Source organism: Alligator mississippiensis, chromosome 1, assembly GCF_030867095.1.
Source record: "Alligator mississippiensis isolate rAllMis1 chromosome 1, rAllMis1, whole genome shotgun sequence".
NCBI lineage: Eukaryota > Metazoa > Chordata > Crocodylia > Alligatoridae > Alligator > Alligator mississippiensis.
The window spans coordinates 44,927,322-44,954,608 of record NC_081824.1 but is presented as its reverse complement, the minus strand read 5'-3'; the positions used below and the strand labels follow the sequence as shown (position 1 = coordinate 44,954,608).

The following is a 27,287-nucleotide window of genomic DNA, read 5'->3' as shown; positions in this document are numbered from 1 at the left end:
ATTATCTTAATATGTAAGACAACCAGACTACATAACCTAGAGTTCTGTTATGGCTTTAAATATTTCATAGATTTCATAGACATTAGGGCTGGAAGGGACCTTGGAAGATCATCGAGTCCAGCCCCACCGCCCAAAGGGCAGGAAGTCAGCTGGGGTCATAGGATCCCAGCAAGATAAGCATCCAGTTTCATCTTGAAGGTGTTCAATGAAGGCGCTTGAACAACCTCCGGCGGCAGGCTGTTCCAGACCTTGGGGGCTCGGACAGTAAAGAAATTCTTCCTTATGTCCAGCCTGAAACGATCTTGTAGTAGTTTGTGACCATTCGACCTCGTCATCCCTTGGGGCACTCTGGTGAACAAACGTTCCCCCAGATACTGGTGGTCACCCCTGATAAACGTGTAGGTGGCTATCAGATCACCCCTGAGCCTGCGTTTTTCCAGGCTAAAAAGCCCCAGGGCTCTCAGCCTGTCATTGTAGGGTCTGCTTCCCTGACCTCTGATCATGCGCGTGGCTCTTCTCTGGACTCTCTCAAGCTTCTCCACATCCCTTTTGAATTGTGGAGCCCAAAACTGGACGCAGTACTCCAGCTGCGGCCTCACTAAGGCCGAGTACAGGGGGAGAATGACGTCCCGGGATTTGCTTGAGAAGCATCTATGGATGCAAGCCAGCGTTTTGGTCACTTTACTAGCCGCAGCATCGCACTGCAGGCTCATGTTCATCTTGTGGTCAATGATGACCCCCAAGTCTCTTTCTTGCATAGTGCTAGCCAACATAGCACTGCCGAGCCTATAAGGATGCTGCTGGTTTTTTTTCCCAAGGTGGAGAACCTTGCATTTATCGGCATTGAACACCATCAGATTCTCATCCGCCCACTTGCTGAGCCTGTTCAGGTCAGCCTGGATCATCTGCCTGTCTTCTGGTGTGGATGCTTTGCCCCAAAGTTTGGTGTCATCTGCGAACTTGGCAGATTTAATAATCTATATCCTGTGCCCTACTGTATGTGCTCAGATATGGCACTGTTTATCTCATATTTACCTCAAAGGAGCGGGAAGCAGAGCAGAGCTATGGGTGGCTTGTCCGAGGGAGGGTGGGGCTGGCTTCTAACTGCTGTGTGCACTCCGGGGAGGGGCGGGGGCACAGAGGGCACATGCCCCCCAGATTTTTATGTGGGATGGGAGCAGATATAGCCTGGCTGCTGTGGGCATGGGAGCACCCCGCCCTGCTGCCTTCTCCCTGGGGGCCTCCACTACTCCATTTCCCAGACATATAGTCCTCCCTCTGAGTAAAGCAAAAATGATCTAATGCTTATTTTGACCATGTTATAATTTAATACTGCCTTATCCCTTTGTCTATATATAAGTTCTTATTTTAATCTAATGCAAAAGAAATAGAATAAGATGCCATTATATGTCAGGAAATAGCATTATGAAATAACACCATATTAACATATTTCCTGTTTTCTCAGAATGTACAACGCTGCCTATTTCTAATATGTGTTTAAAGGTTAAAGGGTGATTTTCATGCAGAGTAACAGTAACGTCATGACCCTGCAAAAGGTCCATGAATGGATCTGGCTATCACTGAAAGGTCTCAGTAAGGTTACTGACTTGAGATCCATTTCTAAGGATTCCTTTGAAAGCTTGAGGCAGAGAGAAGAGGAGAAATCAGAAATAAAAAAAAAATTATAAATTTCATAATCTGTTTCTCATCTTCACTGTCAGGGGAAAAAAAACAACAATCTCCAGTCTCTTTTGAGAATTCAAGATATTAAAAAAATGGAATGACAGAAGAATTACATAATAGGAGGAAAAATACAGTACTTGTATTTTCAAGTTAACCAGAAGTTAAAAACATAATTGCAGTCATTAAAAACACAGTGAAAGCTCTTAGTTATACATACCCTCTTGCAAAGCAGTAGTGTTTATGCAATATATTTTGAAGAGCTCTGTACAAAGCATTAAAGTCTTAAGTCTAACAGTAGTGAACTTATAAATTGTCAGTTTACCTTTATTAGATGGCAAGTGATGTTTGGGGGAAAAGGTAATATCACTTAAAGGAAAAATCAGATAATCAAATGTACCATTCATTGTATTCAGATGAATTACTGTTTGATCACCATTAGTAAAGTGTAAGCAGGTATCCTGAAACCTGAGTTTTTCTAACCCATGCCAAGCAAAATTTCCTTAGGGGGGGAGGGAAAACTTTCTGTTTCCTTCAGCAAAGAGTTAGTCAGTGACATACTAAGGGAGTTATTTTATTACTTTTCAACTCTTTTTCAATATTCCCTTACATTATAAGAAATTGTCATATTTTTAAATTATCTTTATTTGTCAAATGAACAAAGTCATTGTCCCATGATAATTACCAAGCTCATAGTTTATCAAGCAGTTGTGATACCCATCTTGCTATATGAGGTTGAGATGTACAGGAGACATCTAAAGTTGTTGGAGAAATATCATCAATGCTGCCTGCATTAGATCCTCTGAATCCAGTGGAAAGACAGATGCATCAGCATTATCATCCTCCTGCAAGCAACAAGTATTGAGGTGATGATCATCCAATTTCAACTTCATTGGGCTGGCTGTATCATCCAGATGTCCAACACCAGACTCTTGAAGCAACTTTTATTCTCCCATCTCAGACAAGGCATAGGCTCAAGAGGAGGGCAGAGAAAGCACTTCAGGGAGATCCTCAAGGTCAATTAAAAAAAATACAACATTGATGTCAGTTCATTGGAGACTATCACCTGGCCCATACCAAATGAAGGAAAAATGTGCTGCAGGGATCTCAGTACTTTGAAACTTCATGACAACAACAGGAGCCTGAAAAGTAGGAGCAGCACAAACAGCGTGTCATGGAGCAAATCAAGAATCCAGTGCCACCCACCCACCTTGGAAACACACGTTTGAGATGCAGTAGAATCTGTCAATCCCAGATAGGCATCATCAACCATCATCAGACACACAAATAAGACAATAATGTAAGACAGTCATCCTCAACATTGAGGGATAGCTGAAGAGAAGATATGCATTTAAACACTTTATAAATTTTAGAAGAAATAATCTAATCCCAGACTGTATTCCCTAGACTCTGGCTTGAAGTGGGATTAGACTTGAACTTTAGCAAATATTATATTTAAGTAAAAACGCTACTTGTAGACATGAAAAATAAAACAAACCACACTTTACTTTAAATTGGGCATGCTCCTGCACAGAACCCAGCGCATACCCAGCAGAAGCAACACATTATTTTGACCTGGCTCTGCAGCATCTGTACAGATTGGATGCTTTAGTGGGGCTTTTTTGGCACTTTTATGTAATAGCTGATTTAATCAGTTTTAGCTGAAAATGCCAAAAAACCCGCTGAACTGCCTGATATATACCAACACTTTGGAGCCTGGTCAAACTAACATGCTGGTTCTTCTAGTAAAGCATTTTTTTTCCCCCATGTCTGCCAATAGCCAAAAAGAGTAGCTTCTAAAGTTGTAAGTGCAAAACCAATCTTGATTACAAGCACATACATATTTGATCATCTATAATAAGTAGCCCTGTGCGAAGCAGCTAGTATTCCCTTTGGATTTGGATTCGGCCAATTCAGGGGACAATGATTCGATTCAGTGATTCAAATCACTGTCCTGATTCGATTTGACCGAATCTGATTCAGAGATTTGGCAGCAGCCGAATCTCCAAATCTCTGAATCATCCAGGCCAGGCCAGACCCATCCCCTGCCTCTCTCCCAGCCCAGCAATAGCTGCCCTGCCCACCCCAGCTCCCAGCACCTGGGAGGGAAAAAAAAGTCCTGGCTCAGCAGGTGCTGTTGACTGGGGGTGATCCCCACTGCCCCATGCTGCATGGGGGGCTCTGAACAAGCCCCTGAACTCCCCTTGCTCCCCCAGCCCCCTTGTAGGTGCCCCACACAGGCCAGCTCTGGCCCTTTAAGAAAAAAAAAAACAACCTAAAGAAACCCTGGGACTCACCACTCATGCCGGTGGGGGGGCAATCCTCACTGCTCCATACCACGTGGGGGGCTCTGCTTGAGCCCCTGAAGCCCTCAGGCTGCACCAGGAGTGGTGAGTCCTATGGCTTTTCTCGGCTTTTTTTTTTTCTTAAAAGGCCAGAGCCCCGGCAGGTGGGGCAGCCATGTGCAGGCCTGGGGAGCAGGGGGAGGGTTGAGGGGGCTCATGCAGAGCCTCCTATTCAGCATAAGGCAGTGGGGATTGCCCGATACCCAGCAGCACCTGGTGAGCACCAGAGCTTTTTTTAAAGTACTGAGCTGGGGCAGGCAGGGACAGCCATGGTGGGCCTGGGGGAGTGGGTGGGGGCCGGGGGGGGGGGGCTGGGGGAGTATGGAGGTTGTGGAAGCTGGCAGGGGTCCCCCCCATGGTCACTTCCCCCAGCACCCCCTTCCCTGCCCCTTAGTACTTACCAGTTCGGAGTGGCTGCAGCTCCCTGCTGTAGCCACCGGGGACTGGCTAAATCATCAAAGCTCTCCAAATCTTTGCCAAAGATTTGGAGATATTTAAATCAATTTGGACCTTTAAATTGGTCCTCTGATTCAATTCAGATTTGGCCACCGAATCGGGCTGAATCTCAACCAAATTGAATCACCACCTGAAGCTTTGCACAGCTCTAACAATAAGTGGTTTTTTTTTGCTTGCCGGTTGTCCTTGTAAAGGAGATTTTTGTGATGAATTATTCATCTTTTTCTTCTAAAATATATTTGTTGTTGTTATTAGTCTGTATTGAATGTAGTCAATAATTTTCTCGGAGGATAGGATACTCTGTCTTCTATTTTAAGATAAATATGAACTCTTTTTATTCTTTTTGAAGTTTTTTCATTATCATATTTGCTAAGTCCTCTGTCAATAGGTTACCTACTAAAAACAAACAATTACATATCTGTTCTCTTTTCTATTCACAATAAAGTACTGTGAAGAAATGAGTTGAACATTTGAATGACTAGCTGTAGTGCAAAACCTTCTTCAGGATAAACAGCTAGTAAACTATTCACAGATTTATATTAGATGCTAATGCATTACAGTTGTCAGAGACATTTTGCATGCTGTAGTAATGTATTTTCTCTTTACCTTGGCCTTCTGTTTTACTTAAGTCTAAATAACAGTTTTTGGTGTACTCTTTCTTCAGTGAGATTCCTTTTTTCCCCCCAGGTTGACTGGCATGAATCTGCCTTCTCCGGTTATCAGCAGTAAGAACTGGTTACGACTCCATTTCACATCAGACAGTAACCACCGACGAAAAGGATTTAATGCCCAGTTCCAAGGTAAGAAATACACAGTGTGTGGCACCTAAAATTCCTTTTTCCCTAGGTGTGAATAGAAGTGATTGCATTGGAAATTTATGTTTAGATACCGCAAATATTTTCAGTAAATGGTTGCCATCTATTCTGCTGCACTTGAACGGAGTAGCAGCTGCTAACACCGTATAATAAAATACCTTTTTTTGGTGGGATGGAGGGTGGGGAAGGTGGACATTTTATTCTGCTTACTCCAAAGTAGTAACATTTCACATAAAACAAATCTCTAAGGCTCTCTTAGTATCATTATGCACCTTATATATCCAAGACATGTTCAGACCTTGAATACTGTGCCCAGTTCTGGTCCCCATACCTTTAAAAAGGATATAGAAGAACTAGAGAAGGTACAGAGGAGGGCAACAAGGATAATTAGAGGTATGGAGGAGTTTCCATATGAGAAGAGACTAAAAAGGCTAGTCCTATTCAGGTTATAAAACAGACATTCAAGCAGGGACATGATAAGGGTTTACAAAATACTAAATGTCAAAGAGAAAGTAAACAAGCATTTATTATTTACTGTCTCTCATAGAAGAACTAGGGGTCACAAAATTTAAACTAATAGGGTGTGTCCAGACAAGCGTGCATGTGCACTTCGTGGCATCTCAAAGGCGCACTCATCTGGATGCATCCATAGTTAGTAACTTTAAAACTAACAAAAAAGTTCTTTTTTACGAAGTGGCAACGTCTACACAAGATGCTGATTGAGCAGTTGTTACTGTATAGTCATTTAGTACTTGCATACACGAATACTAAATGACTGTGTTGTAACCAGAGTTACTGTGCAGTAGCATCCCCAAATGTTTTTTTGGTGATGCTGACTATGCGTTAGCTTGTTATTTCTGCACAGTAGCATTGTGTCATGCTTTGTGCCACACAATGGTACTGCACAGTCTGTCTCATGTGGATGTGGTCAGTGTGTAATTAAAGTGTGGCATCAGATGTTGTGGAAGCTGACAGTTCAGCTTCAAAAAGGGACTGGAGAAATTACTGGAGGAAAAAGGCATCAGTAGCTATTGACTATTGGAGTTAGGGACAGCCTCTGAATTAGAACTCACTAGATTTTAAATGTTGGAGGCTTCAAGTGAGAAAGAAACAGTGTGGGGGAGCGGGGCGGAGGGGAGGGAGATGACAGAGGGTACTGGGCAAAATAGACTGATGGTCTGATCCAGTACATGACAGTTCTTATGTTCTTACATGAGTTTTCCCTTTCTTCATAAATTGAGTTATTTTAGTTCCTTGCTTTAAAAACGTGAGTAGAATGCAACTTGCAAAAAGCTACTCTGAACACTGACTGCTCTACTCTAAATGTTCTCCTCCACTGCTCAAAATCAAGCTCTGTCCTGCAGGCTATATTCATTATTCAGCATTTTAATCCCACCCCAACCTAATATAAAGCACATTCAGAGTTCTGAACAGATCTGCATATGCACCTGTATTAGAAAAGAAGAGGGTGTCAATGCAACTGTCACTTTTTGTTTATGTCCAACTGGATATTCATCAAAATGGAATTTTTCTAAAATGGGATCTTTATTGATTTTTGTACTTGATAAATCATCACTCAAAATCAATGGCTTAGTAATTAAATTGGAAAGAAAACAAAAGACTATCCTGTGAGTCATGAATACAGATGAAATAGGAACCTCAAGCCCTTTGTTACACAAGCCATTTGTTACTCCGTTTTTCCACAGATAGTTCCCTCAGCTTCCTACAATGATTAAACTCTTTAATAGCTTATGGAACATTTTTACATTCCACAGTAGGATCAACATCCATTTGTGAGTTTCAAATACACTATGTTGTGTGCAGTCTTCTAATGACTATATGCTGTATGAAAAATAAAACCAGCTGAACTTACTTGAAACAATATTTATTGTGAGTGTACCTTTAAAATGATTATAAACATATGCTGTATTTCTTTTTCTTTAACTGAAAAATGCAAATAATAGTTCCCAGGCACTTTAAAAATGGCTTTGGTAAAAATTAGGTACTTAGAGTTTATGTAGTTTATTGAGATTGCAGTGATGCTGCTGCTGGTACCTGAGAACTGAAGTGCACCATGCATATAGCATTCTATCCTTGATCCTGTTTTTCAGTAGTTGTAAGGCAGAATCATTCTGCCCACCCACCAGGAAATTAAGTATCTATAGAACAGTCAGGGTGGGGTTCTGGCAGAATAATGAGGTAACATATATATATGGGGGGGGGGGGTATCTAGAAGAATTATAAATTATATACATTACAATTTTACACGATGGAATTACATTATGAAGGAAAGCCTAAATGGGCACGCCCCAATAAGTATGCATGTGCACATGCACAAATATGTGCCACTGCTTTTTATTCCAGAGCATACCCTTGCAGACATGCTCCAGAGTGGGGCAAAATTACCCAGGTGGGAGGCTGTGCTGGCCCCATCAACCCTACCTGGGGTCCTGGGGACCTCCGTGGATAACAGCAGTGCCAAGCTGCTGTTTCTGGAGATGCTGCTGCCGTTTCTGGCAGCTGCTGCTTCTGGTGGCTCACAGTGCTGCTGCATGTGCCATGCTGGGTTTTTTTAGTGGCAGTTTTTCCACAAACAGATAGTTCCCTCAGTTTCCTACAAATTAGCAGTGCAGTGAATGAGTGCACGTGTGCTGTGTGCAGCTCCTCAACAACTTTAAGGGGCCCCAAACCACACATGCACGCTTATCTGGATGTGCCCAATGAGATTATAAGGTTTGTGATGCTCTCTATACACCTGAAATTTTGTTTGGATACCAGCATAAAACGTCACTCTTAAGGAAAAGTGCACACAAATGACAAAATGAAATGGCTTAATACATGGCAAATTCTCCTTTTCAGTTACAAACCATAATTTGTACCAAGTTTTTTACCATAAAGGCTTATGTATCATTGCTGTATTTTGTATGAACACATTTCAATTCAGTGAATTTTAGCTATGCAGAATGTATTAATATATGTCAACAGCAAGTAAATGAATACTTATGTTAGACTAATATAAGTTAAGTGTTATTCACTAGAAAATTTTCATTCACCACTAAATATAGACTTAAATCACAGTATTATTTAATATTCAGTTAATCAAACAGCTGTACTAATTCTTCATGTTGTCTTTGTATTTGTTATACTACACTAAGTAACAGTTTTAAAATATTTTATTATAGGCAGAGCTTGCAGTTATGTCTGTAACTAAGAATGCCTAATGCTTTCCATTATAAGGTCTTTTATTTAGCTGTGTATAACTGCCACAGTTCAACCATTTGACCTGAGCTTTTTCATTCTAGCTAACTCAGGCTGAATACTTGTTTGGATCATATAAGCAAAAAACAAATGCAAGTGTCTTCAGGGAAAGGCAGAGGGGGGCAAACTTAATTTAGATTATCATGTTACAGCTCTAGCTGAATTTCCTGTTGCAGTAGGATAGTGGGCAGTTGCATTAGATCCAGCCTATACCACATCTTTCCACATTGACAGAAACTGAACCATTTCTCAGACCAGATGTTCATACGTGTTCTAGGGTAAAGGCTCCCTGAATAACATCCCTGACTGATTATGGGCCCAGCTGCCTTCAGCCACAAGACCAGCATTGACCTGCCCTACTCTTTATTTACAGTTAAACCCTTTCGAAAGCCTACTTAATACTTAAAGCAAATATCATAGTAGCTTTTAAACGGATTTCTTAATTATACACACTTTACTGACAGAAAACACATGAGCTACAGCTCTAAGCACAAATAGCACACATCTGCACTAAAGAAACTCCGTATGTTTCCTCATCTTGTTTGTTTTTGGGCAACCTCTTTCAGAAGTCCAGGACCTTTACTCATCCCACTGCTCCTGCTTAGCGTTCTCCTTCTGTTTTGTGGAAAGAATATGTCTTTTATATTGTATCCATAACCATTTTTCGTCTTACTATATTTGGACTCTCCATGGTAAAATTCTTGAGCGGAACTGTGGTTTCAAACCCTTTGAAGAATGCCAATAGCTCTACCAGGTAATGGGTGCATGAAGACATTAAAAAAACAAAACAAACAACCCCCCCCCCCAAAAAAAATGCTTTACTGGAAGAAGCAATGCATTCCTTCGACTTGGCTTCACAGCATGTGTATAGATTGGGTGCTTCAGTGGGGCTTTTTGGTGCTTTTAGCTAAAGCTGATTCAATCAGCTATTAGATAAAAGCACCAAAAAATCCCTACTAAAATGTCTGATCTATACAGATGTTGGGTGAGCTGGGCCCAACTAATGCATTGCCTTGTCTGGGCATGTGCTGGGCACAGCATGGGAGTGTGCTGAGTTTCAAGTAAAGCAACATTTCTTTCTTTCTTTCTTAAAATTGGAACGATACAGAGAAGATTAGCATGGCCCCTGTACAAGGATGACACGCAAATTCGTGAAGCGTTCTTTCTTTCTTACTAAAATTGTTCCAATGTGAGACTGAAATCAAATCAAATCTTTCTTTCTTTCTTTCTTTCTTAAATTGGAACGATACAGAGAAGATTAGCATGGCCCCTGCGCAAGGATGACACGCAAATTCGTGAAGCGTGAAGCGTTCTTTCTTTCTTTCTTTCTTTCTTAACATCTGCAAGCAGCCACTGTTTCTACCAGTAGTCTGCATTTCCTTTCTGGGTAAAGCTAGTCAGTGGCTGATGGATGTTGATGACCCTCATATCACTTTGCTACATGCAGGGTTGTGCTAGTAAGTAGATGATCAGATTTGTTAGTATGCAACTGTACTGGTATTTACAAAAATCAAAACAAAACAACCACCACTTTAAGGATATGATAGTCCCTAAACTGTCACAGCCTGTGTTTAAGGATTGTATCATAATACATATTACAAAAATCTACGTGAAGGTTTGTTTTTTACACACGCAAACGTCTGTCTAAGGTACATGCCATATGCCTCAAAACTGAAATGTAATTAGTAAGCAGTCTTCTTTTGAAATGTTAGTACTACTTTGAACAAGTTTTTTGTAGAGTGAACTATAATCACTTTTATGGGAGAACAAGCATATAATAACAAATTATAAACTTAATGGACCTAAACAAGCAGCCTGATCAAAAACTAAGCTGTACAGACTTAATTCAGTTTTAGATGGTTGAAAGATTGATTAAAGGAGATTAAAGTGCTATTGTTGCAATGCTATTTTGGACTATCTTTGCAAGCAAAAGATTTAATCTTAAGATTTTAGGTTTACTCAATATTGTTTCCAAGAAATAACAGTCTTCAAGCTAATTGAAAATGAAATGGTACCTATCATTGCTTATGCTTTTGAGACTCAAGTTTCAGCTCCAGGTTAAAATTGGTCACTTGAGAATTCCTGTACTACTAAATTTGCCTTTGTTTGAGTTTGTAACATTTCTACACTAAGAAAAGTAATCCTATTTAACATTTAATAATGGTAACATACCACAAATACCACACTTATTTTACATAACTGACTACCTAAATATGAGATTGCTTAAATTGTTCCTTCACAAAAACAATGGTGGGAAAGAACAGGGAGGTATAGTAGGACAGTAACAATACAAGTAACTTCAACACCAGGGTTGGATATTACACATAAACCAGTTTAAGTGATCAGAAAATGGATTAAATGTGTAACAGACCAGATGTTCAGTGCACATAAACCTGTTTGAAAATGGCTGAAACCAGTTTGAGATAAATCTGGTTGAATGTAGCATCAGACTTAACTGATTTGGCTCCAAGCGGTTTATGCAATATCTGTCCAAGACCCCTGGCTGGTTTAAGATAAACCAGACTCCCCCAGTATCTTGGCATGCTTTCTGGCTGGGTGGGGCTCTGTGCTTCACAGCAGGGCTGGCCCCTCCCCTCCGCTGCCTCGCTGGAATTCGGCAGTCTCTGCAGGCATCTGCCTGGCTTCTGCGCCACCCCCCCTCCCCCCCACTCTAAGCAGGCATTCCCCTGTCCCTCAGACACCTCAACATTAGGTAGCAGACCACATGCTGGCTATAGTCCCTGCTGTGGGAGACGACAGAGGCAAACAGGCTTTTTGGAGCTATTCAACAGGTAGCTTAATGTCCTTCCTTAGAAAATCTGTTTAAGAGCTGTTTGCTCCCCCTCACCACTCCCTGATAAGCAGGAATTCCTCCCTCCCCTCTACTTTGCATTGAAGGTATCTGTGTATTAGCTAGCAGACCACGTGCTATGTCCATGCTGAATCAACAGATAGCTGGGAACATCTGTCTGTTTTCTTAATGGGGCAATAAACACTGAGATAAGAGTGATAAACACTGTTATCAGCTCCCCCCTCCGCCCAGCTTGCTCTCCTATCAGTTTGTTGCAGACTGTATACAGAAGCAGGAAGGGACAGTGAAAAGCACCATGTCATCAACGGACGCATGCACTGTATTCCACCTCAGAGTGCTAGCCCAGGGCTGAAGGCTGGCAACACTTCTGACCGTTCAGCAGCAAGCGAGGAAAAGCCTGGGACTGCAGGAAGGGTGGGGGTTCACACCCCTCACTAATCAGAGGCCTGCTGGAGCCTGGCCATGCTCTCTCCCCTTCCCTGCCAGCTCAACACTATGGAAGGGTAGGGAGGGCTGCTCTAGTGCCCCCCAGCTTCCAGCCTGAGCCACTGCAGACATGTGCCTGAATTTCCTCAGTCCAGAGGCATTGTCTGTATGGTTGGAAACCACTTCAGCCTAGCCAGGTTAAACTAACCTGCGAAGGTTGAAACAATTCAGGCTCAGGCTTTTTGAATGTCTGTAGAGACCCCAGGTCAGTATACGAACTGATAAATGGGGGGTCCATCTTTAACCCTCTGTGCATCCCACCTTTTGGAAGACTACCTTAACCTTGAGCTGCATGGTCATCCTCTCACTTCTCTTGCCCAGTTAATATTCAATTGGATACACAAACAGCTTCTTTGGCACAGCTTGTGAGGGGAGGGTATGGTCCCCCCACACTAAATCAGTGCAATTTTGGTAATCTAGACTGATTTCTCTTCACCTGTAAACATTCTGGTAAATTTGCCCCAGGGTTATGAATAGATATGGTATCTATCCCTTTTGTGGGAGAACAATCATATAATAACAAAGTATAAACTTAATGGGCTTATGCCAAACCCTATTTTTTGTGACCTACTATTTATGAGAAAAAAATGTATCAGTGTTTGTGATATGCATAATTTTATTAGAGGGAGTTAAATTCAAATATTTGCTCATAACCAAGCAAGACTCGAATGTGGTTCTCACATATCTCAGCTAAGTGTGCTTATTGCACCACTAGATATTCAGAGTTGGGATATTGGTTTACCATTCTCTCATTTTGACCAGGAAACCTATTCTGAATCTGAGCAAACATTTGGATGGAAAACTGTTCAGTTGAAAAATTCCAAACCAACTGCATCTTCATGCTTTGATAGTTAGTTTATGCCTGGTGACAACAAATATGATAATGAGAGAGGCTGCATTATCCTTTTTCCTACAAAATATGCTTGTGTGGGAACTTCGAAAAAATACTTTGCTCATTACCACTGTTGGTACTCAGACTGGTTAATAAAAGGCTGGGCCAGAGTTAGGGCATGAGGGAGAATCCATGGTCTTCTCACCCTGGAACATGGCACAATATGTGAAATCTCTCTGGGGGTAAAATTCTCACCCCACAAAATCCTCAATAGTTTGAGCATGATTAGGATTTCACACCAGAGACCATTTTATAATCTTCATCTCTTGTGGAAAAAGGGCAATAGATTTCTCTCCCTTGTTCCAACAACACCTCACATTGACTCACCCAGGTTGGCATACAAAAAGGCCCTGGAGAAATGTACATTTAATATCACAGGAAATGCATATCTATTACACAGGTTCTGCTCTCTGAAAATCCACCCTTTTTCTCACAATATATTTTTATATTATGCCAAGTGTGCCAATAAATCCTTGATAGTTGCTAAGTTAAGATTATTTTTTCTTGATACATGATTTGGCATCTTAACTGATCAAGTCTTATTGTGGTTCCTTGAGTACTACAGAGAGAAGATGAACATGTCTCCACACATACATGGAGTAGGCTCAAAACTCACTTCCCCCCTTCCTATACCAATGATGGAAGGTGGCAAGATTTAGCTAAATGCTAAGATAGTGTGTGTATGCAGCCACATGTCTACAACATCCACAGATCAACTGTACCAATATTTTTCACTGTAATATAAGGTAGTACATATATGTTACTATTCTTCTATTCTTTCTCTCTTGGAATTGTTTATACTAGTGAATTCATTCCCCCCCAACCAACTTACTATCTTTCTGGTCATTGACATGCTTAAAAGTCTGCGTGTTGTCTTATTTAGAACATGAAGACACTCTGGAGTTACCTTTTATTTTTAAAAGTGATGAATGTACATCAAAATGCAAGTTTTAATTTAGAAGCGAAAGGAACTGTTGCATTTTTATGTATTTATTTTATTTTAAAAGAAAGGCTAAAGAGTTATACCACTTAGTGTATTATTCAACTTTAGAGGGTTTTGATTGAAATACTGTATTATCTGGTCAGTTAGGACATACCCAGATGAGTGCACACATGTGCTTTCCCCAGGGACAAACAGTAGTGGCACATGGTTGTGCTACTGCTACTTTTCCCCAGAAAACACCCGTGTGTGTGCGCTCTGGCAAGTTGCCCTGGGTAGGCTAACAGAGACTGAGGCCAGCACCTGTGCTGACTCCAGAAGCCTTACCTGGGGTTCTGGGGACCCCTGTGGCTCCAGCAGAAGCAATATTGCAGCAGAAAGCCTGGCCAGCAGCCATAGCATGGCTCTAGCCATCCAGGCTCTGGTATTGGATGGTGCACACTGCTGCCATGTGCACCACCGTGCTTTTTCCTAGCATAGATTTTTTTGACACCAGGATTTCCTAGTATCAAACTGTCTTCCTCCCCCTGCACTGCAAATTAGCAGTGCAGGGAATGCCCGCATGTGTGGTTTGTGGGTCTGCAGTGCCTGCATTTGTGGGTCTGCAGTACCACAAAGCATACATGCATGCCCATAGAGGAGAGAGAGGTTCAAAGAATTATTACATTTTTTGAACATTACACCCCAGAAATTCTCTCCCTAGTCTTTTTGACTACCTTGAATAATTCAGACTTTAAGAAATAGATAATCCTGTAGTTAAACAATGAATATGGGGGGGGGGGGGTTCCCATGCATACCCCACCATAACTACACCCTCCCCCACACAGAATCATGCACCCCACAAATAGCACACCCCACACCTCTCTCCACATGCACCCCCCACACACCTGTGGGTCTCTGATGGAAGCCCCACTCACTACTACCCATCCACACCCCACCACACACATGCACCCACCCCCACACACCCTAGAAGCCCCCCATACCCACACATACCCTGACACCCTCCTCCACACCCCACATATGCTCATACCCCCCTAAGCCCCAAACCCCCCACATCCTTCCACACCCCCCACAATATACAAGAGTAAGATTTCATTTTAAGCTATTATGCAATCAACTGTATATGCATGATGCAAACACACCTAAATCAGGACAAAAAAATCTTTTAAAAATAAAAATTTTAATGTGTTATTGTACATGTCAGATTTTTAGTGTATAATTTGTTGGGTTTTTTTGGTTCCAAGATGGCAAACCCCCTTCCCAAAAGGAGTAATTCCAGGGCAAGGGCAGGGACTTCCAGTGATGAAGGTCAGGGGTTAGGTGGCAGGACTTACAGTACCAAGATGGCAACCAGGGAACAGGGCAACTGTCAAGGGGCGGGGCCACCTTTGCAGCCCTTGACGGCTCACCAAAACTCGTGAAGTGGCCCTCCAGCTGAAATAATTGCCTGCCCCTGAGTTAGGTGATTTAAAAAACCCAGTGATTGTCAGCTTTTAGATGCACAAATACCTCTAAAAACCTGGCTTTGATTCCATTCTGTTATTTTTCTGCTGCTGTTTCTACTTCTGTTTGTGGGGAAAATCAAGTTTATAACCATCTGCAATGCTAATTAACATGTTTAACTACTGTTCCTCAAAGATTTGAAAAAGCTGCATGTAACAAAAAGGAGACTTGAAACTAATATATTGCTATCTTGTTATTAACTTCTATGTAGATCCAGTTTTGATGCAGATGACAAAGAATGTTATTATTATTCAGAGCACTTCTATTCAAGGCAGTTTGAATTAATCTTTCAATTAAGTTATCAGAAACCAGTATATCACATTTTTAACTAAATCTAGTCATTTTTCACATTTGTCTTCTAAGATTTAGTAGCCAACACTGATAATTAAGCACTAGAACCTTAGGTATTAGAAGCAGAAAAAGATTGATTCGTTCATTTTATAATTCTCCCTACCATTTTATGATAATGGGGTAGATTATTTCTGCTTCCACTATCTACAATGTGCTTTCATTTTTTTGCCATACTACTTTCTTTAATATTTTCACCACTTGAGATTAAAATTAATTTACTAGGTGTTGAATAGCTACATTACCCTTCTCTCTCTCTCTCTTTTCCTATTTTACAAATTGGTACTTCATTTTTTTCTTTTTTAATTCTACTTGTGTCTTTTAAAAAATGACTACTAGCACTTAGTAAATTCATTAGCTAAGTTACTCAGACCATAGGGCACCTATCATGTGGACTTGAATAATGTACTATTTAGTTTCTTGCCTGAATCAATGACTGCATTGCCACTGTCTTTATTACATGCACATCCACCCTTCTTTACTTCTCCATACACTTCCCTCCCCCTTTTTATTGTTAATCTTTTCACACTGGGAATCTCTTCCCTACTGTGACACTGTAATGTTAGGTTTCCCAAACCCTGAGGTTGGCTAACTGAGTGTAGAACCAAGACTTTTTTCCCCCTTTAAAAATAGGAGTCTTTCCTGATTTCAGTGGGAGCTGTTGTGTGCTCAGCACCATTTAAAAAACAGACTACTCATTTAAGTGCCTAAAGATAGATTTAGGAAGTGTTGTTTTCTTGCTGTTTTTTTCTTTTTTTTAATCTTGGCTGAAGTGCTAAAATTACCCTTCTAGTGCACTCATTAAAAGATACAAGCATCCCAATTCTTTATTTCTGTTTTGTATTTCTCCCTTTTAATTTGATTCAGTCTATATTTGCCTTTTTCACTGAGCCTCAGGTTCTTGGTTATCAGCTGAATACAGTTAAGTATTTTGTGGAGAGTTGTTTCAGCAGGTGGTAGGATCAGCATTCACATCATGTCATATCATTTCTCAAAGAATATTTATTCATTAAGTTAATAATCTTCCTTCCATTAATGATAAGATACTTGATATGCCTGGTGATGTCTGGATGCTTCAAATTTAGGTGCCCAATTTGACATACTGTAATACAAACTGACTTTTTCTTTTTTTAGATATTGTTACCAACCATTCTCTAAAAATCTTTCCTTTTGAGTCTTCGGTTGAGAACTTAATACTTATCATATTAAAATAATTATTCATGAACATCTTGTCTTGGATTTATCTATTTTTATTGCTTAATTTGTGAGTAAAAAATTCATTAAAATATTGTAATGATGAAGTCAAAGTTTAATAAAATGTTATTTGCCCATTCCATTAGTAATAATAATAATAATAAAAGGATAGTATAGTTTTGTGTTTCAGTGTGAGCCATGTTGGATCCTCTCACTTTGCTTTAATGTAATGATGTTCTCTTTATTAAACTAATCTACCCCACATATTTAGGAAGGGTAGCAGAAACCATTTGAATGGTTTCTATGTAGGCAAGAGTGCTGTTTCTGAGCCAGTCGTTGTGCACAGTTACCATTATTTTAAAACTGTAATTAAGGTGTTTTAACCTATTTTTTTGAGGCTAGCACTAGCCAAGGCTATTGACCTGATTGTTCCTGTCAATTGCATAACTCTGGAGCTGTTTCTTTTTTCCCCAATATTTGACATTCTATATGTTTCACATTATTATCATAACTTTATACAATTTCACAAGGGCAACACAGTCCTTGAGAAAGATCATTTGTCTTTTTTTTCTGTACTGGGATAAACACAATTTCTGTCAGGAGCAGAAATGGTCTTAGTCACCAAACTAAAAAAATGTTCTTTGAAGAGCTGTCATTATCATGAAGGTAAGAGCTCACCAACACATGGGGAAGAGACTAGCATCAAGCTTCAGTGTTGGTCACAATACTCAGATATCTGGAGCCCAGAAATTCAAATATAATTTTAACAACTGTGGAGTAAGGACTAGACAACCAGCAAAGTACTTGACATAGTTTGGTTGCAGGCAGGGAGGCTGTGTTAAATCTGGAGAGGAGTCCTCTGAAGTATCAGTTAATGTGTAATCATCATAGATGAGCACACTACTATGGGAACCCATGATTGATGGTGATGATGAGAAGGTACAAGAGTGGATTGATGAAGGGTGGCAATCTGTTCAGGAGCCAGCAGGATGCTACAAATGGAGGAAATACTCTCCTCTTTCCAATGTACTTTGTCAAGAGAAGTGTCTTTATTGCAAAGAAGTCAGAACAGCTGTATCAACATCATTAGCACTAAGTTGATGGTTGTGTGGAAGGAGCTGCTCATTCTTTGACTTTTGTTCAGTCTCTCATTGCCCACGCTACTTGGTATGCTGCTATAAATGTGCAGAAAACCTCAATATTTAGTTCTGATGGAAATTTTCCAACAGAAATTCCATAAAACTTTTGTTTAGGAAACAGACACAAAACAGAATGTAATCCCCAGCATAGAGTAGGTGCTGACTGAGATAAAGTGATATGGTCCTTGACAATCAGCAGTTGCTGGGTATTCGGCTGTACAAAGCTTCAGTCCATGATTCAATTCGGTGGAGATTCGGTCCGATTCGGTGTCTGAATCTCCTAATCCAAAGTGAATCAGAGGACCCTTTAATCTCTCTGAATCAAATCAGAACCCTCCAAATCAATTCAGAGATTCGGACATAGACACAGCTTTAAATGTTTTTTCTACATACTTCTAGGTAGCAGGGGCTTGTGAGTACTGTGATGCTGGGGCACATGGAGCATTCCACAGAAGCACGGGGGCTTCCCAGCATGCTTGGCAGCAGACCTGGAAGTGGACCAGAAGCACTACTGGTCCACGTATGGGTCTGCCAGGGAGTGCACTGACCCCTGCCCCCCACACTCCTCATCCCTTGGTTTGGCGACTGGTACCTCCTGGGTCTGTGGGGGCACCCAGAGTCCCCCTCTGGCTGATAACTGAGCTGGCAGGGCACAGGGGGGCCCCCCATGTGCTCCCTGACAGACCCGGAAGTGGTACTTCTGGTCCACTTCCAAGTTCACTACCGAGCCTGTGGAGGGGCCCCCTCACTCCTGTGGGATGCTCCATGCACCTCAGCATCACAGCATTCACCAGCCATGCCTGCTATCTCAAGGTATGTAGAAAAAACTTTTAAAGGTGTGTCTGCGTCCAAATCACTGATTCTCCGAATCAGGATTAAATCTTTGGATTAGACCAAATTGAATCAGGGACAGTGATCTGAAGCAATTAATCAAATCGCTGTTCGTGATTCGGGTCAAATCTGAATCCAAATCAAATAGGGCTCACTTTGCACACCCCTAGTGGGTATATGCAGCCCCTAGATAATAGTCACACATCTAAGAATATTCTAGGACCTCAAACCATTGGGCTGTGATACTTCCCAGCCAGCTAAGTCCTATGCTATTCAAATCTTGGAGCAGGAAGCCCTGCAGCTGACAACTGCTGTCCTAAGAGTCTGGAAGCTTTGGAATCCCCAACTCTAAGGCAGTTTATATGATCAGCAGGGATTGTGGTTTTCTCTGATTTTAAAAAGAAAACCAATTTTCAGATTAAAGAAAGTAATCCCAAATCCACATTTTTCCATGATTAAAATGAAATGCCACTAATCTATCTATCTATCTATCTATCTATCTATCTATCTATCTATCTATCTATCTATCTATCTATCTATCGCTGAAAAATTGGGGATTTTTTAAAATTAGAAATGACCAGGATCATTTGATGATGAGATTCTCTTCAAACCATGTGTTTTTGGGCTGTTTATTAGTCAGATAGGTGAGCTGTAAGAAAGTAGATACGTTTCTAATGGAAATTTGCCTATATTCTTTTTTGAGTATTTGTAGAAAGCTACACACCTACACATTTCCACAGAATGTCTTGTTTTCAGTTAATTGACCTTTCTGATTCTACAAGTGTCACTGGGGAAAAAAATCCTACAAGCTCTGCCTCTCCCTATAGCAATGATTATCCCAGGTGGCCATGATAGTCATTGTTAAAAAACAAAAAAAAGAAAAAAAAAGAAAAGAAAGTTGCCCTAGTGTCCTGAATCACTTACAAGAAAAGCAAAACAACCCCTCAAAATGCCATGATTTTTGTCAAGGTTTAAATAAGCAAAAAGTTTTGGTAGGTACATAACACCATACTAGTCAGAATTATAGCTCAGGGGTCTTTTTGTTTTTTTTTTTAAATCATAAGCATTCAAAATACTGGTTTACAGACTGATATTCCTTAAGTAATTGTATGTAACTATCATTAAAACTGTATTAGACAGATTTAAACTTCTTAGAGGCTATAGCCTGAAATAATAACTAGAGGCCAGTCTTTTCAAGACATAACAGGGCAGATGATGGAGGGGAAGGCAATAGGGGCTTATGAAAAGTACTGAAAAGACTGACCCCTGTTTTGCTTCAGACTTGGATGTAGGAAAACAGGGATTGGAGTGACAGTATTTTCTCAATTATTCTATGTTCTGTATTATTTAGCGTCATCAGACATTTAGGACTGGATCAATACTGAACTGTTCTCATCAGTGAGGTGCCTCGTGCTGATTGCACATCTGAAGTAGGATGGACTGTTAGAGCACAACCAGTTGTGTCCAGTATTGTATCAGTTCTGGGTACCACATTTTAAGAAGGCTGTAGAGAAACTGTACAGAATTCAAATGTAAGCAATAAAGATGATTTTAAAAAATGGGATACAAGCTGGACAAGGAAAAGTTGTTACAACTAGACATGTTTAGTTTGGACTGAAGGGGAAGAAAGGATGTTGTGATTAGCTTTTTTTTCAAATATTTGAGGAGAAAGGAGAAAAACTGTCTTCCCTTGCCACAGAGGATAGGAGATGAGCCAGTAGGTTTAAAATGCACGCAACCAGATTTATATTAAAATGTTTCTTACTGTAGCAACCAGTGCTGTAGCAAGGGGGTGGGGCAAGCGGTGCAACTGCCCCAAATGCCAAAGTGAAGGGGTGCCAACAGGTGCTGCGTACCCGGGGTGGGGCATGGGGTGGAACCTAGAGTATCTTATTTAGGGCAGGGTGCGGGGACAGGGGGAGGGTGGCTCCTGCCTCTGTGTGCATTCCTGGGCAAGCATAAGGGGCCGTGTGCCCCCTAGATCTGTGCATGGGGTGAGGCTGGGCTGCCACTGCAGGTTTTGCCCCAGATGCCAAACTTCCTTGCCATAGCACTGGTAGAAATAGTAGGACAGTTAAACTGGCTAGGGAAGCTATGAAATCTTTTACAAAGAGGTTTTCAAAACTTGCTGGATAGATATGTCTCAAATAGGTGTAAGGATCTGTGCAGGGAGTTAAACTAGATGATTCTTGATGTCTGTTTCAACCCAATGATTATGTAGATCCATGTGGCACACATTAAAAACCTAATTGAAAATATTTTTTAAAATAGTTTTGAATTTGCAAAGCCTGTCTCCATAATACACCTAGCGGGGGAGACGATAAATGTAAAAATGAATTATGCAGGGGTTTAGGTTGTAGCCGTGTTGGTCTAAGGATATAGGCAGACAAGGTTCCTTGGGTGAATTTGATATCTTTTATTAGATCAACCCAAATGGTTGGAGAATAGTTATTAAGCAAGCTTTCGGGTTCAAAAACCCTTCGTCAGGCTAAGGACGCTGCAGCAGTTGCTGCGTGCTCTTCCTGGATGGAATGAAAAGTAAAGAAGCCAGGGGCTGGGCTGGGGAGTCAGCTACCAGGCAGATTGTAATGTATCAAAAATCCAATGTCTGTGTTTAGTCCCTGATCTCTAGTATCCAGAAGGTTGATGAAATGGAGCTCATAGGCTCGTCTCTGGGATGTGTTGTGTAAATTTCCCTTGAGGATCAGGACTGAGAGATTGGAGAGAGAGTGGCCCTCCTGTGAGAAATGTGCCCCCACCAGTAATTGGGTGTTTCTGTCTTTGATGGATTTCCGGTGTGCATTCATTCTGGTGCGCAGTTGTTGTCTGGTCTCTCCTACATATCTTCCTTCAGGGCATTTGGTGCATTGGATGAGGTATACTACATTCCTGGAGGTGCAGCTGTAAGATCCTGGGATGCTGATGGCTCTGTTGTAGGGTGTAGTAATAGTGGGGGTGGTGGAGATGTGTTGGCAGGTTTTGCATTTCTTGTCCTGGCACGGTCTGGATCCTTTTGGTGTGTTCTGGGCTTGAGGAAGTTTGCTTCTGGTGATGAGGTTGGCGAGGTTCGGTGCTTGTCTGAAGGCTAGGATGGGTGGCTCTGGGAAGATCTTTTTAAGAATAGGGTCTTTTTCTAATATGGGTTGCAATTTTTTGAGGATTTTCCGTACAGGTTCAAGGGATGGGTGATAGGTCATAACCAGCGGTGTGCAATTTGTGGGTGTTTTTCTTCTGTACTGCAGCAGTTCTTCACGTGGTATCCAGGTGGCTCTTTCAAACGTGTGATCTACCTCTCTGACTAAACATAGACATTGGATTTTTGATACATTACAATCTGCCTGGCAACCGACTCCCCAGCCCAGCCCCTGGCTTGTTTACTTTTCATTCCATCCAGGAAGAGCACGCAGCAACTGCTGCAGCGTCTTTAGCCTGACGAAGGGTTTTTGAACCCGAAAGCTTGCTTAATAACTATTCTCCAACCATTTGGGTTGGTCTAATAAAAGATATCAAATTCACCCAAGGAACCTTGTCTGCCAAAATGAATTATGACACTCACTCATTTTGGGGTTGAACCATCTGTTTACTGTGTATAGAGACTTTTACAGTGGGAATTTTGATGGAAGATCAGATTATCATAGGCTGTGTTTGGACTTGTGATTGCTGGATAGACCAGACACTTAAATCCTTGATGTGTATCTTTTACAGGTAGTTCAGTGGGATTCATCTCCTCTGTTGTGAAAACTCTCTGGATATAGGGCCTTTGTTAGATCAAAATCCGTTTAGGAGACAAAGACTGACAGCAGTAAAGTTAAAAAAAGAAATGTTTCGGACAATTCATGCAGGTCCTATATTGAATATCCCACTTGGAAAACTCAGAAAACCTACTGAAAATACCATATCTTCTCACAAAGTCAAGAGAAGAAAAACAACTGACAGTTTGATCACAGCACAGATGATAGCAGTAGCAGTAATAGAAGCCATTATCAAAATGAGTGTGGGGGTCTGTCATTAGACTCAGAGGGGTGGTTGGAGAGAAAACATGAAGTACTGTAGTAGTAAATGCATTTGAGCTAGAAAGTCATTTTTCTGAAAATTATCAGCATAGCACCAAGCAACCTTTAGTGTACACATAGTAGCTGAAGAAACTCTTGAAGAAGGTGGAGTAAAAGAATTGATTGATTGCTAACCGCACTCAAGAGTAAAGGTATTGAGGCATATAAATGACAGAGAAATATTTCCTATTTAGAACTTTTATATGAAGTAAGATGTATTATGAAGGAATATTCTAATAAAAAAGAAAGAAAGAAATCTGGCTAGAGAGACAGAAATAAAGAAGCATTTTAGTTGGTGAAAGAAATAGAAAGAACAGACAAAACAAAACAGGTGAGGGCAATTCTGAGATGGAATGGGAAAAAATATCTCACAATTGAGAAGTAGTAGATACAGTTTAAGAAAGCCATATGGTGACCTGCTCTAACCAGTTCAGAAAAAAAAAAAAAACCTCTAAAGTTTATAAGGAAACTGATAAACCAGCAATGTGAGATTGTGAGAACTTGCATAACCCAAACTTGCTCCCATTTCCCCTAGACCTAAAGCAGGCAAGTGACGTCTTCTCCTTCCACCTCTCTTCCCCCTCCACATACACTTTAGAGGACACTAAGAACTATGTTCCATCCCTTCCCCTTGGTTAAGTGGGCTTAGGAAAATAAACTACTGGGAAGAGTGCACTAAAGATTGAATTGAAAAGAGCAGCAGTAGCAACGGCTTAAGTAGGTAATAGCAGACACTTGTATCAGGATATCGTTGCCCTTTCCCCTTGAATAGTAGCCATTGTTTGGACATTTGTTGTGTTTCTTAGCTTACCAAGAAAGATTAATTCAACAAATTGTTTGGTGCAACTGTGTTTATTTATAAGCAATGTACATATGTTCCTGCTTCAAATAATAAGCAGGAGTAAACAGTGGCTAGTTTCCTAGTTAAGATATCCACATTCATACTTCTGATGAATATGGTACCTAAAAGAAGTTGTATGTTGGCTTCTTCCTAAGGCCATGCTTGTGACTACTCCCTTTATTTTTCTACAAGCACTCTGAGTATGCTTATACTGCCTCTACCCACTCATTTTCAAAGCTATCACCAAAAAAATAAAAGTCCCACCTAAAAAAAATAAGTCCCAGTTACAATAATTTCAGGGTAGCAGGGATGAGGATAACAGGAAATAAGGGAATTTTAATTAATGTGAAAACTAAGTTTTTCCTCATAGATTGTGGTTCAGGACTAAATTTGCTGTAACTCATGTTTTTGGAAGTTACAGAAAATATTGCATGATGTGCTATTTTATAAGAATAGATGGTATGACTGCTCACAGGTGTGAAAGAAAAAAAAGCAGCACTTTATTTTCACCTCAGTACACCCCTATATCATGCAAACTTAGAAGAGGCATCATATCAGTTTGATCTGGTGCACCCAAAATCTGTATAGATTGCACGCTTTAGTGGGGCTTTTTGGCACTTTTATAGAATAGCTGATTCAACCTAATAGCTGATTTTAACTAATAGCCTATTTCATACATTTCATAGAATTCATAGACATTAGGGCTGGAAGGGACCTCGGAAGATCATCGAGTCCAGCCCCCTGCCTGAGGGACAGGAAGTCATCTGGGGTCATAGGATCCCAGCAAAATAAACATCCAAATTTCTCTTGAAGGTGTTCAATGTAGATACTTGAACTACTTCCGATGGCAGGCTATTCCAGACCCTGGGGGCTCGGACAGAGAAGAAATCTTCCTTATGTTAAGCCTGAAATGGTCTTGCAGTAGTTTATGACCATTCAACCTCATCATCCCTTGGGGTCCTCTGGTGAACAAACGTTCCTCCAGGTACTGGTGGTCACCTCTGATAAACTTATAGGTGGCCATCAGATCATCCCTGAGCCTATGCTTTTTCAGGCTACAGAGCCCCATAGCTCTCAGCCTGTCATCGTAGGTTCTGCTTCCCTGACCTCTGATCATGTGCATGGCTCTTCTCTGGACTCTCTCAAGCTTCTCCACATCCTTTTTGAATTGTGAGGCCCAAAAATGGATGCAGTACTCCAGTTGTGGCCTCACCAAGGCCGAGTACAAGGGGAGAATGACATCCTGGGATTTGCTTGAGAAGCATTTGTGGATACAAGCCAGCATTTTGGTCGCTTTATTAGCCACAGCATCGCACTGCAGGCTCATGTTTATCTTGTGGTCAATGATGACCCCCAAGTCTCTTTCTTCCATAATGCTAGCCAGTGTAGCACTGCCAAGCCTATAAACATGCTGCAGGTTTTTCCTCCCAAGGTGGAGAAGCTTGCATTTTTCAGTGTTAAACACCATCAGGTTCTCATCTGACCATTTGCTGAGCCTGTCCGGGTCAGCCTGGATCACCCTCCTGTCTTCAGGTGTGGATGCTTTGCCCCACAGTTTGGTGTCATCAGTGAACTTGGCCAGTCCGCTTCTGACTCCAATGTCCACATCATTAATGAAGACGTTGAACAATATGGGTCCAAGGACAGAGCCTTGGGGGACCCCACTGGTCACAGGGCACCATGACGATTGACTTCCATCAACTACCACCCTCTGGGTCCAACCACAGAGCCAATTTCCCAGCCAATGGACCGTTGTGGACCCCAGGCCACAGTTGGCCAGTTTTGCCAGGAGATGATCATGGAATACCACATCAAAGGCTTTTTTGAAATCAAGATATATGACATCAATCTCTTCCCCCTTGTCCAGGTGATAGGTCACTTGGTTGTAAAAGGAAATGAGATTGGTCACGCAAGACCTACCCACAACAAACCTGTGCTGGCTATCCCTCAGACTATATTAACCTCGATCTCAACAGGGATAATGATTTTTCTTCCATTTCTTGGATTGGTTGTGTACTCCAATGTCCCTCCAGTTGCTAACTCATTGTTCATATTAATTAATCTAATCAATCTACTTATCTGCCCTTCCCCTTGAATGTTTCTCTTTTCTTTGTCCTAGTCTGTTCCTAGACTCTGAACATTAGGTTGTTCCCTGTAACAATGCATGTCTCTGAACAGCTTTGATTCTCAGGTCATAGGGTGCTCTGATGTGTTCTGATTAGCAACCTGCTTTAATTAGCATGCTCCAGTGTGCTGCAGCATCTCATGTATTTTGTGTCTCACATTTCAAAATGGCAGCAGGGGTTTTTAACTAAAGCTTGCTGAATGAACTTTAGTTAAAGCACCTCTGTGGCCATTTTGAAATGTGGTGTGCTAAGTACACAAGACACTGTGGTGTTTTAACTAGAGCAGCTCCTGAGAGCTGCTCCAATTAAAATGCACCCCTCTCCACCCCAGAGTATGTGTATCGGCACCCGTACGACACCTCTAAACTGTCATAAAGGCACTTAAAACAGGAGGATCCACACATTAAAGGTTGTAACCCATGCTAAGTAGCATCCAAACATTAAAACTATGCTATTTCAGGAGAAGATTATCTTTGGCCCAAGTTATTCAAGGGTATTGTTAGTTTGCTCCTAAAATACCCTATGTTCATTCCTTCAGCACCCCAGGATGCACCATTTCTGGCCCTTCCTACTCCTTTTCTCCATGGGCAAACGTTCAACCCTCCAGAACTCTACTGCCCAGGAAAGTGTTGTTTGCCTCAAGCCAATACCTCCTTCCCCCCAGGAGATGTGACACCAGCACACTTTAACCATTCTGAGCACCTGAGTGCAGCTCACTAATCTAGCACTCTTGTGCAAACAGCAACAGCATTCTCCTATCTACCTTCATGAAGAGATTGATTCAGAAAATGAAAACCAATCTCAGCAGAATCTCAGCTCTGCCCTGATGTAGCATACATGCAGTGAACTTTTTGGGTCTCAGCTCTACACTGGTATGCTAACCCAAATCCTGGTCCAGTGTTGCATGCAATGAGCCTGTTGGGTCTCAGCTCTCCCCTAGTGTGAGTATTAATCCAACCTCCCCAACCCAAACCCATTTCAGTCAAACATATGCAAGATGTCTGTCCTTTATTTTTTTTTAATTATTATTCTTCATTCACTCTTTTCTCTTTCTCTTTACTTCTCACTGCCTCCCCCCGTCCCCTGCCTGTTCACTTCAAACATCCCCCCTCCCCCCCCCCCCAAGACTCTGGCTGTGGAGGGAGAGAAGTCCTAGTTACCATGGTGGATTCTTCACCTCTGAGGTACACGATACCTTCCCACCTTCTCTTTCTCCAAGAGGAGAAGGAGATCTTTCTCCAAGATAGAGTCCTGGCTCCTGTCCACACTCTTGCTGGCCAGGCACTCTGGTGGCAAATAATAGTTGTATAGGTCTAGGAAAGCATTAAGCCTCAACCTGTGACTGCTTTGAAATGGCTCTATCTTTACAATGGCATAACTCTACACAGATGTAAAATATTTTAAAGGTAACCTATAACAGCACTCTAAGCTGCCACACTTCCCTGCCTTCTACCTGTATCAGACTAACATGTCTAACCACCTCTGTGCTCATGTAGTAAGGGATAAACAAAGTCTGATTCAAATTTCTTTTTAATGAGTACTCTAGACTATCAAACACATCAGTCCCAA

The 27,287-nt window shown here is 41.3% G+C and overlaps 1 protein-coding gene and 2 non-coding genes across 3 annotated transcripts in view; all 3 read left to right on the top strand.

Moving 5' to 3' along the window:
- CSMD1 (CUB and Sushi multiple domains 1) overlaps positions 1-27,287 on the top strand; it is a 2,292,800-nt gene that overhangs the window by 1,346,975 nt on the left and 918,538 nt on the right. Inside the window, exon 6 of the mRNA XM_019488443.2 lies at positions 5,169-5,281. Within this exon, the coding sequence (XP_019343988.2) occupies positions 5,169-5,281 (113 nt within the window). The remainder of the gene's footprint in view (positions 1-5,168; positions 5,282-27,287) is intronic.
- Positions 9,622-9,725, top strand: LOC132248008 (U6 spliceosomal RNA). The gene has a single exon (XR_009459367.1). It is a non-coding gene; the product is annotated as a U6 spliceosomal RNA (small nuclear RNA).
- On the top strand, positions 9,763-9,869 carry LOC132248012 (U6 spliceosomal RNA). Its single transcript, XR_009459371.1, has one exon. It is a non-coding gene; the product is annotated as a U6 spliceosomal RNA (small nuclear RNA).